We start from the raw sequence: 19,768 nt of genomic DNA, 5'->3' as shown, positions 1-19,768 counted from the left end.
TTTGGTCCACCCCGGATGTCATCTCTGAGGGGGTGACAAAATGGCACACCATGGGGGGGCACGGCACTTACAGCGGGGCCTGGCCTGCAGCACCCCCGAGCCACGTGTCTCTCCTGGGAATGACGTGATGGCTTGGGGCGCCACGCTGCTCAAAAGGGCAGTGTGTGGCTTGCGTCCGCCAAGCAGACTCCATGGGCAGCTTGCTCCGCCCCGGCCGCTCTGTGGGCCAGAGCAGCTAGCTACGCCCCTGCATAAGAGCCAGCTGAATCAGGCCAATGGCCCATCTAGTCCAGCACCCTGTCCTCACAGCGGGCAACCAGATTCCTCTGGGAAACCCCAAAGTAACAACACTCTCCCCTAATGTGCTTCCCAGTAACTGATATTCAGAAGCATATTGCCTTCGACAGTGGAGATAGAAACAGCCATCAGGGTTTGAAGCAGATGTGCCAACTCTAGGGACCCCTTAACATTTTTTTGAAGGGGGCCCAGCCCCCCCGCCACGTTGAAGGGGCCCAGCACAACATTTCAGAAGGTTGAACCAGCCTGCATGGTGTCAGGAGATGCCTGGCGCAAGGTCACACTGGCCTGCATGGCATTGGAAGATTTGTGTGATGTCATGCATGCCAGCTTCCCCAATCTTGGGGACAACCCAGCACCTCTGGTTAGTAGCCACTGATAGCCTTATTCTCCATGAATTTGTCCAAATCTCTTTTAAAGCCATCCAAGTTGGTAGCCATCAATGCCTTTTGTGAAAGGGAATTCCAAAGTTACCAGGCCATAAGAGGACCTAAAATCCACTGCAAATGAAAAAAAGATGTGGTTTCACTTGGAAAACTCTCTTAAATATACATCAAACAGCCAAAATCAAGGTACTGTGCTGATTAATCTTTCCCTTCAATAGTAGCTCTGTGTATGTGCATGTTTGTGTGTTTGTCAAAAGGACCTTTTATGACAAAATACATGTTTGCCATTTACTGTAAAGGCTGTGTTGTTCACACATGCTCATCACTCCATTACTGCAACATTAAGTATTTACTGGGATGTGGGTGGCGCTGTGGGTTAAACCACAGAACCCAGGACTTGCCGATCAGAAGGTCAGCAGTTCGAATCCCTGCGACGGGGTGAGCTCCCATTGCTTGGTCCCTGCTCCTGCCAACGTAGCAGTTCGAAAGCACCTCAAAGTGCAAGTAGATAAATAGGTACCACTCCGGCAGGAAGGTAAACAGCGTTTCCGTGTGCTTCTTCGGTTCGCCAGAAGCGGCTTAGTCATGCTGGCCACATGACCCAGAAGCTGTACGCAGGCTCCCTCTGCCAATAAAGCGAGATGAGCGCCGCAACCCCAGAGTCGGCCATGACTGGACCTAATGGTCAGGGGTCCCTTTACCTTTACCTTTACGCATGAAGCATCGGAAAACTAACACGGCGATATATTCAGTTTGCCAATGGAAGCGGTTCACACATTTCCTATATCTGTGAATGAATTTAACAAATTGTGTGAAATGGTGTGATACACATGCTTGTGGAGCAAGCACAACTGGCCTCTTAACCATTAGAAGACAGCAGATGAGCACAGGGATTTTGGCAATCAACAAGATGATAAGCTTTTAGACTGATTAATGGCACCTCCTTTCCTGTTCAAAGAGTTTTCAAGGCTGCTATTGCTCAATAGCCGAACAGCCAACTCAGAAGCTGTTCTTTGTTCATATAAAGTCTGGATCTGGGTTTTTCCCCCCTTCAGATTTTCTATCTTTGTAGGCTGCAGTCTTCTACAAACTATCTAATCAGGGGGATCATGCTGTTAAGCAGAAAACATTATTGTTATTGTGGTAACATCAGCATCACTGTTAAACATACCCACACGGTTCATTGTGTGAGGTTTCCAGCTGCCTTTGTTATCATCCTGCATCTGAAAACTATATTGCTATAAATGCTGAACATAATCCATCCCATTAGCTTTACCCAACCTGGTGCCCTTCAGACATTTGGGGCTACAACTCCCATTATCTCTTACTATTCGCCACACTGGCCGGAGCTGATGCATATTGTAGATCAGAACGACGGGGGTGGGACCAGGTTGGGGAAGTTTGCATAAATCAGTAGAGTGGGTACAGCTGCTTTTTTTATGCATTAGCAGGGGGAAGTATTCCTTCCAGGCAGTGCCATTCTGCATTGCAGAATTGAATTCCACCATTCGCTCCTTCACTCTGACAGGTAATACCCTGCTTGATATGTTAATCTTTCTTTCTGCTTCCTTACTGAAATTAAGGAAGAGCTTTTCTATTATAGAAGTGACTCACAATGATAGCACTTGTAAGTACTCCATTGTTACTGAACATACAGATGGATGCCCTGGATATAGTAATTTTATAACCTTTGCGTTGAGATGATGATAAAATATAGGCCAAGTCATTGATTTCAGATGAATGACAGCACGCCTGCACGTTCCTGTGTGCACGCCTGCACACACACATAGTACTTTGGTTTGTTGCAAAATCAGAAACTGTGACAAGCTGTCTTACATTAGAAGATATGTTAAAGCAATCTAGCTTCAGCTCTGAGTTCTAACAGACATCTCCTCTGTGACACCATCTGTATCATGTGATAACACAATCTCTGTTCCCTTAGTGAAAAATGTAATACATACTACTGTCATCTTCCAAGGTGAATCAGTTAGATGGCAGTCTTCTGCCCTTCACAAATTTTCTAAATGATTTGCAGATTATCAAAGATTCAAAAGAGCATAACTTCATAGGAGAAATAGGTAGAAGATTTTTCTTCTGCCACATCTGTCCCCCAAGTCACTTCTCCACAGGGTTAATGCTGTCTGCCAGCTACCCAGGTCCCTGTGTCTTACAGTGCCATGTGCCAAACAACAATGATGCAGGCGTAGCTGAAAAGAAGAAAGCAGCTACCATGGCAAACTATGAAAGCTTCGCCCCTTGCAGGATTTTTGGACTACTTAACTAAGTGCCTATCCTTTGTGCTACACTACTATGCTGCCTCAGGAGGGCAGGTGAAAAGGCGGGCCAGTATCAACCCCTGCTCACTTAGGGGAGCATAGAAGTCAATCAAGCACATCAAGCAGGTCCACAAATTACATTGTCAAGGCTGACAACAGGGGAAAATGACTTTGCATCTACAGTACTAAAAGGGCAAGAGGGGCTAGGGGTGCCTAAGGGGGGGGGGAATCAGCACTCCATCAAACTACAACTCTCTTTGGGGAAAACATGGTGTTAATGTGGCAACACAAAACTCATATAGGTTTGTAGTGTAGACATGCCTGGATATGTCAGGAGCAACATAACACATCAGAATATTGAGATCTTTACCAAGATATTCTCTGGAGGTCAGGACCATTCTGCATCTGGACCTAGAGTAAGATGGGATTTCATAGGAGGAAGAGAACCACACTGGTACCTTAACACATATTAGGACCAAGTTGGGCTGAGTCTGACATATTTAGAAGTATACTGAGAGCCTGCCACCCCAGATTTCTGTGATTCTGCAAAATTCGGGAAACCAATGCCCCTTGACTGGATAACTAGCCCAGCTCCAGACACCAGGCTCTCCTAAATCACTAGTAACAGAGTCAACAATGAACCAGCGCTGAAGCCTAGTTTAGAAGGCACAGACTAAGGCCTCCTATATCTGAGCTCTAATTGAGACAAGGATGCAGTGGCTGATGTGTATTATGGCAAATTCATCTGCTGATGATCCAGAAAGGAGTGAGGCAGTAGGGGCAGTTGTAAAACAATATAGTTGCTGCCTGGCTGCTGTTGGTGCAGCAACTCCCTTCCATTCAACTCCTACTCTTCTCTGATTCTGCCAGGCAGCAACCTGCTGTTGCTTTGTTAGACCTTAGCACAGTCTCATGGGTGTGATTGGGAATCTAGCTACACAACTCAAGGCTTGCAAGAACAGGACAGATTGCCAGATTGCTACCAGGAGATTTTCATTAGCTTTAAAACTGCTGCTGAGATAAGGCATTCCCCACCTTTTCTCTCCAGTCCTTTTCTCCATCCTCCCCTCCCAAGATGTGTGGTATATCTTGTTTCTTAGGGCAAACTAGGCAAGCGATTGGAGAAAAATACTGGTGAAAATGGATGGGAGAAGTCATAGTTGCCTTATCTCCAAGTTGCAACCATGTGTGTAATGTCATCATTGGCCATTTCCTCAATTTTCAGAAATTAGTCTCGTGTGAAAATGATTATAATAATTGACTCACACAGTTTCTTTTACACCACAGTTGTTTTTAAAAAAATAAAATAGATTTATTAGGTTAATAGTTACTTCCACTGCCTATAGGGCTTAAAAGAAAATCACTGAAAAGAAATAACATTAAATAACATTTCAGAAGAGCTTTGGTCTCTGTTTTCAAGTGAGGCTCAGCGATTCAGAGCAAATGAAAAGATGCTACAAGTTCAGGCTGAAAATATTCTAACAAAATCTAGGGAAATAGAGAGAAATTTGACAACAACAAATGAAGGCTCCAGATAACTCCAAAGAGGATCTTAGTTATTTAGCAGTGTTTGTTTGCTGCTGGTGTTATTCAGATTCTATCCCACTTGTCAGCCTGAGCCAGACCCTGCAAGAGATACTATTGTTCTTCTGTTATTAACTTGTCTAATAATGATAATTTCCCTGTATTATTTCTGCTGCACTTAAAAGACATTGTCTACAGAAGCTACAATAGCTGAGGTCTTTGCACCAAAATAAGTTCTTCTGAAATTAAAAGAATTAAACTAGTCATGGGCAGAAGAATAATATGCATGTATACTCATAAGAAACCTCACTGTGTTCAGTGGGTCTTGCTCTCTACTGTGGCTACATGAGTGGTTTAAAAGTTATGACATTACAACGATGGAATTTCCCTGTTCATACTGGAACGTGCTGCCCGATCCCACTAACAAAATATTAACCCACCCACACTACCAGTTCACCGTGTTGGAATTGCTTATATAACGGAAGGCAAAGAGTGGGAGAGTATTCAGAAGTCTTAAACCAGAATTCAGAATGGTCCCGACAAACTATTTCTTATTTTTGGCCTACACCAGTAAATAACTTGGTGTGTGTGTGTGTTTAAATCACTCTGGTAACACAGAGACTCCTTTAAGTTCTCAACTCTCTATTGGTTTGCCTTTCACCAGGTCCTGCATGAGGAATGCAATTACTTTTGCCCGATGAGCTCCACCTGAAAATGGATAGCTGTGAGGTGTCCATGCTGAGTTTTGGATATTTTAGCAGTCCTTGATATGCTTCATCAGTGAGGTGCTGTTTGCTCCTCTGTGGGAAGTGGCAGAGGCGAGCAGGATGTTTTACAGTAACTCCATTCATGCTTTTCAGGTGTGACCAGAGGTTGTGCTGGGTAATTGGTTTTACACCCCAGGTGCTCTCCAGATTTCATTCTTCTCTCTTTCTGGTCAACACTGTTGTGAAATGGATTTGGAATGAAGGGTTCATAGTATTGAAGCCTCCCCTGTAGAACTGCTTGTAATCCTTAGTTCTGCTTATCCTCTGAAAGCCAGTTCATACTATCAACAGGATCAAATGCTAAAGCTTTCCTTGGACTGTACCATTTCAGGTTACAAGCAGGAGGTCAAGTACTCCTACCACAAAGGAAGAAAAACACCAAACAACTCCCCATGAACATAAAGAAGTATGCCAGGGAATAGAGTTATGCTTGGTTTTCTCCCAAGTGCACAGTTTTAATATGTGTGAAGAGTTGTTGTTTTTCTCCCCCATCCCCACCTTACAGCAGCTTGCCATCTGTTACAGACCATGCTAAGCTTTAGCACTTAATTCTACTGTATGTATTAACTAGCTCATGTTTGCTATGGTCTCTAGAGAAGCCAGGAAAATTTTACAAGCCAAGCTTGGAAAAAAAACCACAGGGGCTGTTGTTAAAGCCCACTTTAATGGACAGGAAAGCATAACACCTAAATTCTTCTTCAGGTGGAATGAAAATCCAAGCCAGAGAAGAACTGCCAGCTTTAGCCCTCCAGTCCAACCACAGAAGCAACTAATGCCGGGTTGGTTTGGCACCCAGATATCACCCAAGCTGACAGAATGGAAAACCTGAGTGATCCTCAGCTTCCCAACCTTCTTCACTCTTTGTCCCTGCAGCTGCTTACAATATTTCATGGTTTTAAAATTCCGTTCAACTCTTTTTGGACAACACTGTGTGCTTTAACCAGTTGTGTTTCTGTATTCAATAACCCATTGCACCTAAGACACGCCCACCTTCCACTACTTCAAATGTCAGCCCTATAGTGTTTATTTAAGGGAGAAATCTTGTTGTGAAAGCTGGATGGACTCTTGGGATACATTATCTTTCTTTGTTCATACATATCTGGGCATTTCAAACATGAACTTTGTACTAAGGAGATCACACATGAAAGGCTTTCATTCCTTTGAGCATCTCCAAAATGCCAACTACATTATTTTTGAAAGTCTGGGCTTAAATTGGAACTTGTTGCTTTCATCAACGTACTGACTGTAACTGGACAAAACTTGAATTTGGGTTGTTTCCTTATGTTTCTTTCTTTTTTAAAAAAAATAAATGTTTGCCTCTAGCATTGAACATTTTTAAATTTCAGTTTGAGGTTTCATTGTCCTGACATAATGCTTTAACTTCTTGACAATTTTGTTTAGAGAAACTCATGTGGAGTAATGTCAGATCACACCCTCAATAGAGTGTGACACTACTAACATGAATTAAAAGTAGGTATTGGGGTGTGTGTTGGATGTGAACAAATTCTCAGGTGAAACAGGGTGCCTTAGAGGGATTTCTGGCTTTTCAGAGGTAAAGCAGGAGTAAGTTTATAGGAGTCAGTTGAAGCTGGGGTCCTGAAGCACTTTGTGGTGCCATAGTGATCCACACATTTTTATTTTATTTTTTTAATGCTGCAGATAAGTGACTGCTGAAAGCAAAAGTAATGCCCCTAAGCTTACTATAATGTTATAACACCAGGGTGGGATGATTGGGAAGGAAAAGAAACACCAGCATGTCGAAAAAGAGCAGAGGGGGAGCTTTTTTGTGACTGAAACATATAATCAACTGGAATGATTTTACTCAAAAAGCAAATCCATTTTAGTTCATCCAGCAACAAAATCAACTTTAAAGAGTACCTGAAGCAAAAGTTCTTAGACCTATTTTCCAACAATTTGGCAGGTTTCTTACCCAGACCAATTTTCAGACCTATTGCCCACAAAACACAAGGGGATACTTAAGTGATTCATTAAAGAAAACACACCCTGTAATGGCTGTCCTTGTAGGAAACCCCATCCTTCTGAAATTTGACAGGATTCATGCCCTCAGAGAGAGCCTTGCTTGCAGATTTTATCCAAATCTGCCCCAATATATATATATATATATATATGTTTTCGTAGATTTTCACGGGTACAGGAATGCAGGTTTTGGTGTCCTCGGGTGTCTTCCCGTGTAAAAGTTGGGGTGTCTAGGCGACGTTTCGACGAGGTCTCACTCGTCATCTTCAGGCTGGTGCTTTCGGCTTCTTGTTACTGGAACAGAGCAGGATCTCAGTGTTTGAGTTCCTATAAATACTGTTGAGGGGGTGTGGTATATAGCCTCCAACGTTCTGGGCAGAGGGGAAGTTCCCAGGTTAGTGTGTCTTTTCTTCTTTTGTTCCTTAATTACTTGAGGGATATCTTGAGTGATTTCTTGAGTGATATTCTGAGTACCACTTAGGTGGGTCATTAAGTGTGGATTAGTTGCTAAAGCTTTCGTGTCTTGACCTCTTGAGCTTGTGAAGAGTTTTTCTGAGAAGATGGCTGTACTGCACTTAGTTGTGCTCTGGCTTGGCTTCGTGTATAGGGGCGAGCTGTGGTTTTGTGCCCTGTGCCAGCCAGATCTGTGTAGGGATTGCAGAGGGGTGCAGCATCCGGAGGTGCCACTATGGTTTGGCTACTGGATGGAGTCTGTAATTTATCTGTGGAGAGGGTCTGGGTTTGGGTCTGGTGTGGTTGATTGGTGATGGCGTTCTGTGTGCCTCTGGTTCTGGTGTCGGTTTTTGTGGGGAGGGCTAATTTCCAGATGTCTGGCAGGCGGGACGTGTCGCCTGCCAGACATCTGGAAATTAGCCCTCCCCACAAAAACCGACACCAGAACCAGAGGCACACAGAACGCCATCACCAATCAACCACACCAGACCCAAACCCAGACCCTCTCCACAGATAAATTACAGACTCCATCCAGTAGCCAAACCATAGTGGCACCTCCGGATGCTGCACCCCTCTGCAATCCCTACACAGATCTGGCTGGCACAGGGCACAAAACCACAGCTCGCCCCTATACACGAAGCCAAGCCAGAGCACAACTAAGTGCAGTACAGCCATCTTCTCAGAAAAACTCTTCACAAGCTCAAGAGGTCAAGACACGAAAGCTTTAGCAACTAATCCACACTTAATGACCCACCTAAGTGGTACTCAGAATATCACTCAAGAAATCACTCAAGATATCCCTCAAGTAATTAAGGAACAAAAGAAGAAAAGACACACTAACCTGGGAACTTCCCCTCTGCCCAGAACGTTGGAGGCTATATACCACACCCCCTCAACAGTATTTATAGGAACTCAAACACTGAGATCCTGCTCTGTTCCAGTAACAAGAAGCCGAAAGCACCAGCCTGAAGATGACGAGTGAGACCTCGTCGAAACGTCGCCTAGACACCCCAACTCTTACACGGGAAGACACCCGAAGACACCAAAACCTGCATTCCTGTACCCGTGAAAATCTACGAAAGCATATATATATATATATATATATATATATATATATATATATATATATATAAAGTTATGGATGTTTCCTTTTATTTATAAGGAAATAAATAAGAGAGAGAGAGAGAGTGAAAGAAAGAAAGAAAGAAAGAAAGAAAGAAAGAAAGAAAGAAAGAAAGAAAGAAAGAAAGAAAGAAAGTACCCAGCTCAAAAGCCCCTGGATCATTCGCCTGTCATTTGTCCAATTTTATTATCTTTCAAAGAGATAGTATGCTTACAAATTTCATCCACTTCTGTTAAAAGCAGCGGAGTTAAGGCCATTTTAAAATTTCCCAAGCATTAATTGGTGGAAATGAAGTGGGCTTCAATGGATACCAAGTGAAATCAGGCAGTGTGCGCAGCACCTCAGACCAAGGTGGGCTGTTTTTCAAAGAAATGAATTTGGGTGTGAACCAAAGATTGTGGTTAGTGCATGAGCTAATATATACAGAGTTGGAAGTCACTAGGCTTAACAACCTCCCCTAAATACCGCAGCTTGCACTTCAAAAGCAAATTTGCTTCAAAAGCAAATGAAGCCACAGGTGTCCCCACCAGTCCATTTTAAATGCTTCATTTGCATGCAACTTTCAAAAGGATCCAGATCTTTTAGATAGCATGAACCTCTCACACAGTGAGCAGTAGTGGCTAATTTCTAAACTAGAAGCTGCACTAGGATATATGTGAATTGTTTCTATTTAAAAAACAAAACAACAACCTAAATGTATCTGCAGGGAATAGGGCTGTTATCTGAATCAGGAATCAGTGTGGTGGCTGGATTTAAACATCCCACACATACACATTTTCATCATCTAAATCAGGGGTAGCAAACATGGTGCCCTCCATCAGGCCCAGCCAGCAAGGCCAATGGTTAGAGATGATGGGAGTTGGAATCCAGAAATACCTGGAGTGCCACTTGTTCACAATCCCCGCTCTAAACTGTCTTACAATCTGATGTTGGCTCTTTGAGAGCAAATTCATGCATCATATATTGGTGCATATATTTTCTGGTTTGTTAAACAACATGAAATTGCAGACATGAATTAAGATTGGGGAAATGGTTTGGAAAAGGGCTGCTACTTCACTGATCAAAGGAGTGCCCGCACACCTGCCCTGGCAGTTGTATTTTGTAAAATAATAAATAAGTAAAGAGATCAGTCACTCATATCTGGTATTAAATGTACTTTGGCCCCAACAGATTTTAAACAGCTATTTAAAACTCCCACTGGAAATCACCTCAAAAGCAGTGGTATTAAAAAGCTGTAGTCAGGCATATTTTTGAAAATGGATGAATGACGTATCACAACATCCCACCCCTCTCTAGTGCAGCTCACACAATTTTCAATGGATTTTGAGCGTGTGGATATCCCTGGGAATTGTGGCCTGATGACGCCCTCCATGTTTTGCCAATACTGAGAATTATAAAATGAATCAATGCTTTCTTGTTTCTCTTGTTTAGTTCTGCCAAAGGAAGCATCTAAATGGTACTACAGCTCTAGATCAATCACTTCAGAAATAAAATGAGTCAACATTTGTTAGTGATTAGGAACACAAATTAGTTTAGAGTAGTCCCCCCCCCCCCATGCATGGATGACCTCTCTGGGGAAGGTTGGGTGGCCTTCAGCCTCTCCTCTGATTCTGACCCCACAGAGTCTTTTGGAACTGATGGAATGGTTAGTTCCTATGAAGACATGGAAAAAGAACCTGTGTGGGCAAAATTGGAAGGTGATCAAAAGTTACCTCCTATGGATTATCTGGAGTGGGGAAGGTAGCATCCTAATGGGGTTTTTTCCCCAGTCACACATGAATAAATGAAGAAGCACCTCTCCCATATCAGTGTTCTCAAGTTTTAAGATAGGAGGAGAGAGCACTTCTCATTCACCTGTTAGGGGAGGCCCTGTGGAGGCACCCTCTCTGTAGAATGTCATTCCTCTTCAGGTATGTCAGGTATTGACATTGTTGTCATTCTGGCACCATATGATGGCCCACATATTTACCCAGGCTTTTAAGCTTTTTAATGAGCGGCTGTTTTAGCCTTCTGTGTTTAGCAGGCTTAATTTGTCTTTGCACATGTTTTTGAGAACTGGTTTTTCTTTTACTGATAACTTGCAAAAGACAATTTTATATTGCTCTCTTGTATGCATGCATGCATCTAGTATCAGCACTGATGAAGGGTTGGCTATGCATCATTTAAACAAATAAATATAAACATGCCAACCTTCTAAGGAAATAGGCGGAAAGCTCTGAGATTCAATTAATTGTTCTCAGTTCTCAGATTAGTTGGGGGGACGGACACCTAAATTCTTGCCATTTCCCCCACAGACGAATCATTAGTTTCCACGTTAATCCAGGGCATTTTCAGGAAACATTACAGTGTTGATGTTACGGACAATGGAAGAAATAATGGAGAACCAAAGAACAAAAGAGGATTATAATCTAGAACTCAATTAATATGTTGCCAAGGCAGTTCTCACTGCTGTTTCCCACATTGTGCCAATAAAGCAGGGATAGAAGAACCACATGGGTACGACAAACAAGGTAGGTCCTTCCCAAGCGAATGCTGTTAAGTCTTCAAGTAATATTGGCATCATCTATGGAAAAAGCTTTTTCCATTCTACTGCAGCAATGAAATGCATGGATTGGCCTAGGACAGAATCATCTCAGAAGTAGAAGAATATTGCACAGAAGAACATGTCTAGCCAGATGTTTATCCAGTGATGGATTACAAGCAAACAACTTGTCTCTGTACTTAATTGTTTTGTTTAGCTTTAGGACAGGAGCTGTAATTGTTGTAATGAAAAGAAGCTCCAAAAAGAGGGTGTGGGGGGAAGCTGGACGGAATGTGGGCTTCTGTTAGTTGGCAACACGTGTTTCTGAACATGCCCAGCAATTTAATTTTACAAATGGATTAAATAAATTCATGGAGGATACAGTGATCAATGCTAATAGTCACAATAGTTATATATTTTACCTCCAGTATTTGATGCAAAATGCCTCTGAATAGCAATAGCTGAGAAAAAATCAAGTGAGATAGTTGTACTCATGGTTGGGTTGTCATATTTCAAAAAGGAAGACTCTAAAATTGCTAGGGAACAAAAAAAATTGGGAACAAACCCAAACAGTGATTTTAAGCTTTTGGAACTTCCTCCTGACGCCATTTTGCCATTTCACAACCCCAAACCAGAACATATTAGGATTTTTTCCTGATGTATGGCAAGCCTATACTCATGCAGGGGTGGACTTTGGTAACCTTCTGTAATATGGTGCCCTATGCAAGGCCAATATTTGGTGCCCCAAAATGGATCTTCTCAGTTATGGATCTTCTCAATTTTGTGGCACCTCGGCTTGCTGTCCTCTGTGGCAGAACCACCTGCACTACCCAAAATCTGGTGCTGACTCATGGCCTTCAAGTGAGCTTCCCATAGGCATCTAGTGGGGAATAGGATGCTGAATGAGACAGGCTTGGGTTTGATCCAGCAGGATTCTTGTTGTGGTATTGTGTACATTTCTTTGACATTTATTATATAGGGTCTGTTTTGTCCCTGTTCTCCACACTATTTTACATCTACATGAAACCACTAAGGTGAAGTAATCCAGAGATTTGGACTGAGTTGTCATTGACACATGGATGGCACCTAACACTATTTTTCATCCAATTGAGGTGAAGTGGTAGGCATGATAAATCAGGGTTGATGAAGGGCAGTAAAGTGAAGCTCAATACAGACAATATGGAAGTACTGTGGACAGGTGGCTCACCTGCCCAAGGGAGTGATGTTCATCCTGTGCTGGATGAAGTTTCACTCTCTCCAAAACTGGGGTGGCTCCAGATGCTGTTGAATTACAAATCCCACAATCCTTGATCACTGTCCATGCTGCCTGAGGCTAATGGAACTCCTTGCTCCATTTGTGTTCCTATGTCTTCCGCGGCACAAAGTGCCATTTACAATTAGGCTGGTGTGAAAGCTGAAATCTTACCAGGACCGAGTTAGCCTGTCCTAAATTAGCCATGCTCTGATAATTTCCAAGTTAGGCTACTATAATGTATGTGACTTGGAGATGCCTTTGAAGATGGTTTGAAAATTGAAGTAAGTGCAGAGTGCAACTGTTAGATAACTGGGATTGGATATGCCCTACCTGGGTGGATGGAGCAGCCAAGTAATTTCGTTGTCCCCGAGAGGTGGCAATGACAATAAAGATATTATTATTATTATTATTATTATTATTATTATTATTTGATCATATTACATTTGTGGCTCTGAATCGGCTTATGGGCTCAATTGAAAGTGCTGTTTTTATTTTTTAAAGCCCTTTGTGGCTTGGGACCAAGGTAATTCAAGAACCGCATGCCTTCATGTGGACCAACCCGTAAATTAAGATCCTCAGTGAAGGACCTCTTTCAGAAACTTCTGGAACACTCTCCCCAGACAGGCTCATTCACTGCTTGCTGTAACAATAGCACCTTGGTAGGTGGACTCAAATCCGAAGTTTATTTCTGCTTTATGTGCAGGTCAGTGTTTTAGGCTCATGGGGATTATTTACTGAACGCCCAGCACCCCATTTGGGAATTGTCCTTGGTTTTTTCTTGCAGGTTCATAGAGGTGAAAAGTCACTACTGCTGTGCCCTTAACAACCAATTTATCAGCAATGAATTTAGCCTGGACTATACAAGGAGCAGCAGAAGAAATACAGATCAGAATACAAATCCAGGAGAATTTTTTCAACAGATAGGAAAGTGTTTGACAGAGGATTTTTCCTGCTTCCTTAAAGCAAGGAGTGCCAACCTGTTCAGTGTGGTGGTTAAAGGAAGAATTTGAAAGATATTGCGAAGTGATCCTTTTAAGCCTTAAGCTCAATTGCAGATTTTGTGAAGACAGTGGAGTGGATACTTCCTTACAGAGGCACAAAACCCAGCCAATAAAAAACATTCATTTATTACTAGCAAAGATAATATATAATAGGGCATATTGCACTGGATTACTTGTACTGGAAGAAGTTACTGGTGCTGCCAATAGACTCTGAAAAGCAGTGTTAGAAATGAAAGCTAGGTGCTAAATAGCACCTTAAACCAAGGTTCTGGGCGCGACAACAGAATGCCTAGACATGCTTTTTTATAACAAGAATACAAAGCTGAAAATGAATGAACTTTAGCTAAAATATTAAGTTCATCTTTCACATGGTCTACTTCTTCTCCTGCCCACCTCCATAATATTCTTAAGAGGGTCTCTTCTCCAGTCTTCAGAATAGCTGGTTCTGGGGAGGCAGAAAAAGGTCCTCCTTTCCTTCCACTCTGCAGTTTTAATCTGAAATCATAGGCGCAGTACTGAGCCCAGAGCTCAGAAACTGCGCGCACTAATGAAATTCCCTGGCGGAAAATGCACCTAGAACAATGGGAGTTTCGAACACTGCTGAAAAGGGTACCACTCTTTGTCAAAGAAGTACAGCAGAACATGTATAAAGGTTGTGTAAGTGTTGTTAATGAGAAAACTCAATCCTTCCCCGATGAACATGTCAATAGATTTAAGGAAGGAAAGAGAAGTAAAAACGAAGTGGAATGGTGAGCAGGAAACATCTGATTTCAGCCTTCTTAAAACCAGTATGGCTGCAATCCCACTAATTCAGTGAATGTTTGGGGTTGTTTAATTTTCTTTTCAGAACACAGCACAATCAATGTGAAAAATATATGAATTCAAGTAGGGGCAAGGTGTGCACATGTACAAACACACAAACGCGTGCAAGAGAGAGAGAGAGAGAGAGAGAGAGAGAGAGAGAGAGAGAGAGAGAGAATCCTCTTCTTCCCTTCTCCTCTACCTCTTCCGCATACGCACATAAACACAGACATATATGTTTCTCTCTCATTTCTACTTCATAAGGAGTAAAGCCCTACAGGACATAATGGGAATTGCTTTAGACTTAGAGTAAGCTGTCCAGTGCAAGCCTAAGCATATGTGCTTAGAATTATATATCTACAGTGGTACCTCGGGTTAAGTACTTAATTCATTCCGGAGGTCCATTCTTAACCTGAAACTGTTCTTAACCTGAAGCACCACTTTAGTTAATGGGGCCTCCTGCTGCTGCCGCGCCGCTGGAGCACGATTTCTGTTCTCATCCTGAAGCAAAGTTCTTAACGCGAGGTACTATTTCTGGGTTAGCGGAGTCTGTAACCTGAAGCATATGTAACCCGAGATACCACTGTACTTAGAAGCAGATATGCTTCTAAAGTAGATGATGGCCACAAGTAGTGATGGCCACCAATTTGCATGGCTTTAAAAGAGGATTTGATAAATTAATAGCAGATAAAGCTATCAGTGGCTACTAGTTCTGATGGCGATGCAGTGGCTCCACTGTCAGAGGCAGTGTGCCCTGTGAATGCCAGTGACATTTTTGACTTGTAACTGAGATCAATGGCCACCCACCATCTTCATGTATTTAAAATGCAACATATGAGATCATCAAAGGAAGTTATTGCTGACAAGCAGTCTGTTGGAGATGCATGGTTTTCAGAATGGCACAGTAATTGGACTGTACAATATGTTTTTAAGCAAAAGTTTTTGAGGGGTTTTCAGTCATTTGTGGTGTGGGCTATACCAGAAGGCTGAGAAGAGAAGCCAATCAATGTTCCACCTTGCTCTGCATTACATCTTGCTTCCATTCGGCTCTCTTACATCCTTCTCCCTGTTTTCCTTGGCCTATGCTCTGAGATCTATGGTTACTGATTTTCCAAGCCTCTGCAGGACTTATTGCTGGACCCCATTCTGTCCATCTGTTGGATCTGGCAGACGGTAACCTTTAGAATCAAAACAATTAAAACCTGACTGCACAATCCGTGTGTGATAAGCAGGGAACTGAGCCAAGCACTTCCAGAGGTGTCATCAACACCACTCTGGGTGCATTGCAATAGAAATGGTAAAAATAAAAAATAAAAAATGAGCTCAATTGTTAAGAAGTTGCCTTTTTGTTTTAATCTGTGTTATAAGAGAAGGAGGAATTATGGTGTTTGGTCTTCCTTCCAATGCAATAGCTGTAAAATATTGTTATAAGTTTATGGGGTGCTTATAATAACAATGATTTTATTATTTGTACCCCGCCCATTTGACTGGGTTGCCCCAACTACTTTGGGAGGCTTCCAACATATGCAAAAACTCCCCTTCTAATTCCTGGGTGCCAGGCACTGGGTTGAGCATAATAAAATACAGGCCAAACCAGTCTTTCCATGTCCAGGCCAGCCTGAATGGCTGAGTTACTAAGCAAACCAAGTCATGACCCATCAAAGAAGCCATCAACAAGGCAGAGCCCTGCTTTGGCCACCTACCAGTCTTCCTCTAAGCACTGGAGCATTTTTAAAAAGTGATTACCTGGCCCAGTGGAGGTTAGCATTTGTGGTGGTGGGCCCTGCTAGGTTCCAGATAATTGCCGGACTATACCTTGTGCTGACACCAGACCTGCTAGGGTCAGTTTACTGATGCACAGTGCTTTGCAAGCTATGACAAGACAGGCGACTTCACAGTAAATGAATGTAGCATTCACTGCAGAAAAGAGCCTTTAGCAATGTGTGATAAGTGGAGTAACTCAGTGATTCTTAATGAGGTGATGGAGATGAGATAAATATGCAAGTGCCTTCATTTTAATCTGTTACATTTGGGAGGGTATGCATATATTTTGTGCAAGCACAATTGCTGGATTCCAAAATGACCCAATGCAAACTGCTCCTCTTGCCCCTTGCTTGAGATCAAAACAAAAAACTGTACAGCGCATTTGTGAGAATGCTGATTTCTATTGCATTACCCTTTGTCTTGGCAATCTCATTTGTTCTTAAGTACCAAAGCAGAGAAATTGAAGTGATATATAACTGGGTTTGGCATTGCCACTATTAACAATGCACAGTTTTCTCACTTTGTTTCATTCACCTTTTGAACTTGCAAAATATTGAAATGTTCAATGTCTCTCTTTCTGTGATCCCGCAGTCTGTAGATTAAAGAATTTAAACAAAGTCTCTCGGAAGCTTCAAAAATGAATAACTGCTTAATAAATATACTTGTAAAATATTCAGGTGGAATGATACTTTTTTTTAAAAAAAAAAAGCAACCAGTCAGGTGAAAGCAGAGACGGGGTAAATGAGTTTTTCTTAATTCATTCCAAATTATGGATTTTTCAGTGTACATTTGCATTTTGTTTGTGGAGTAGTGTGTACGTGCATATATCAGGGACAATTTAGAATGCTTTGCAGGATTATAGTATTTACATTTTCCATTGTGTTTGGCATATTTAATGTAGTTAGAATAACAAACTATCTGCATAGAATACTAATAACATATAATAAAATGTAATGCACACAATTTATAATGTTCTACTTCTAAGACAACAAAATAAAAAGAAGTTGAATCACATATCTTTATATACTAGCACATCAGTATATTATTACACAACAGCCCAATCTCCATAGTAGTGTGAGATCTGGGGATCCAGGCACTTTCTCCGGGTTTGTGTTTCCTTTGGAAATGTGGCACAGCAGTGACTGTGCTGTGTTTATGACATATCGTTTATGACATATATGTACACATATATACAACCTGAGCCTATGATAGAGGGGCTCCTAGGGTTACACTCCAAGCAGGTCCTGTTTCTCCCATGGCTGCTACATTGGATTCAAACTGCTGGCCCCCATTCTGCTCTGCCCCCCTTTCACTAGCTTGCACACTGCTTCCCAAGATGCAACTATTATTCCTTCAGTTTTTTGGGGGGCAAAGTTGTTGCAAAAAAAATTGTCAAAAAATGCATTTTTTGAGATTTTTCTATGGAAAATCAGCACTGCTGACAAGGGCTAGCATACGTCTAGATTTCCCCGGACTTTTTTTTTTTTTTTGTCAATTTCCACCTGGACACTGCTGCCGACTGCAGTATGCCAGATATGTCCCGGAAATCCTAGACATATTACAACCCTAGTTCAGGGCTGTTGTGACACTGCAGGCATCCTATCCTGTGTCCCCTGCTTATTTGTATGTTCAAAAATTCTAAACTCACAGTGGCAAACTGAGCCATAGCACATAATTCAAACATCCTCACCATTTGGTGAACATCATGCTGGTATGTATAATGCCTTAATGATTCATTAATGCTATTTTGGCCCTCAGTAGGTAGCTTTCAGTATGGGACCGCACTCATCAAGAACGATGGAGGGAGTTAGGTGCAGCAGTCATAATACTTTATTCCTAATTAAAAAGGCTAGGGTTAGTGTTTCTCCCCCTCCCTGGTTCATTAAACAATGATGACTGTGGACACATACTCTCAAGGGGACACTTTTTTAAAATATCAGCTTACCAGGATATTTAAAAAAGAAACATTCCAATCAATTAAAAATAGTGAAATAAACGTAAAGGAATAAATCAGACAGGCAGGTAATTAGCCAAACAATAACCATAAATGCTAATGAGTTTTGAAGCAAATTATTTTACAGTTTCTGGATATTTTACTCCTAAGAGTACAAGGAAATTCTCCTGTGGATGACAACATACACAAACTCCATCAAAATAATGTGTTGTGTTAGAACTGTTGCTTTTAAAAAATCTCTGCTTATTATGAATTAGATAATAAATGGGGGAAATGGGGGAAAGTTGCCAGAGACTGAAGAACTGAAGGTGGCACACTCTGGTTTCTTGCCACAGGAGAACATGGGTCTTGAAATGTTGGGTGGCCATCTGTCAGGTATGCTTGAGTCCCATCCAACCCTATAGTTCTATGATTCTGCGCTTCTATCAGGAGAGAACACTCTAACACTACCGGCAGACCAGAGAAAAAAGAGCTACTAACTGCTACCCATCCAAGAACATCAGCAAGGAACATAGGAAGCTAAGTCAGATCACTGGTCCATCAAGTCCAGTACTGTCCTCATTGACTTGCAACAGCTCTCCAGTGTTTCAGACAAGAAACATTCCCAGCCTTATCTGGAGATGCTGGGACTTGTGCATGTAAAGCAGCTCTTCTGCCACTGTAGCTCAGAGGTAGATCACCTGGCCCCCAACTTGATATAAATACACACTTATACCCAGTGCTTTTTCATTGGGTACTCAGGGTACACAGTACCAACATCTTTTTTGTTGTTGTTACAAACAACAGGTGCACCGGCACCTATTTTTCAGGGGGGGAGCACTGCTTATACCTCACAACTTAGTTCTACCCTTAAAGATCAGATATCTCTCTCCCTTCCTCCCTATCTTTCTCTCATCTACCCTATCCCTTGCTCCATACTGTGTGTCTTGTAAGGCTGATGGTACTCTCTTTTATTTTAATTAATGCCACTCAATCAACTGAATGCCACTTTGGGGGAAACTGTCCAAAAATGGAGGGCTAAAAAATCTAAATAAAAATATAGGGGTGAGTATAAAGTGTAAAGAGATTTCTTGAAACAAAAACAAAAACTAAGAACAGAAGCCATTGATCAAAACAAAACATAATTCCGGAAAGAAAGGTGAAGATAGAAGTCAACTGGTGCTTACACTTACCTCTGCAATGAAAGACTTGGCTGTGGATGGGTTCATTACCAGAATGGCTCGTCTCAGTGTATCCCGGTAGCGGTTCAGCTCTTCAATCCGCAAGGTGGCAAAGAGCCCTGTGATCATTTTATTGATGTTGTTCTCTACTTTCTGCAGTGCTACATCCATTCCCTGCTGAGATACTTTGTCCAAAAACTCTTGTATTCCTCGGATATCTGGGAACATCAAAAGCCCATCAAAATGCTAATTAGCATATAGAAAGATGACAAAACCGATTTTGGCTTATCTGGGAAAAAAGGTATTCTGCCTCATGTCAAGCAACCACCCCCTGAAGGCCACATTAACTTAATATTCATTGGAACCGTTCCTTAGCTATGCTTGTGACATGTCCTAAAGTGCTAATTTGTGTGAAGGAATTTTTAGGCACTGGTTCATTTTGAAAAGAACCATTTTTAAAGGGTATTTAATTATCCTTGGTTGCCGTCCTCTTTTGCCCATCGTATTGT

General features: G+C 42.0%; 1 protein-coding gene across 7 annotated transcripts in view; it reads right to left on the bottom strand.

Annotated features, from left to right (window-relative positions):
* Positions 1-19,768, bottom strand: part of GRID2 (glutamate ionotropic receptor delta type subunit 2) — an 818,982-nt gene that overhangs the window by 335,706 nt on the left and 463,508 nt on the right. For all 7 annotated transcript variants that reach the window (XR_014515533.1, XR_014515534.1, XM_083458633.1 and 4 more), the window contains exon 4: positions 19,272-19,477. Coding sequence is in view for 5 of the 7 variants with exons in the window: in XM_083458633.1 (XP_083314759.1) it covers positions 19,272-19,477 (206 nt within the window). In the remaining 2 variants the exon portion in view is untranslated. The remainder of the gene's footprint in view (positions 1-19,271; positions 19,478-19,768) is intronic.

The sequence above is a fragment of the Podarcis liolepis genome (assembly GCF_965112155.1).
Source record: "Podarcis liolepis genome assembly, chromosome: 9".
Taxonomy (NCBI): Eukaryota; Metazoa; Chordata; class Lepidosauria; order Squamata; family Lacertidae; genus Podarcis; species Podarcis liolepis.
The sequence above is the reverse complement of the archived record's forward strand: the minus strand, read 5'-3'. Positions and strand labels throughout refer to the sequence as shown.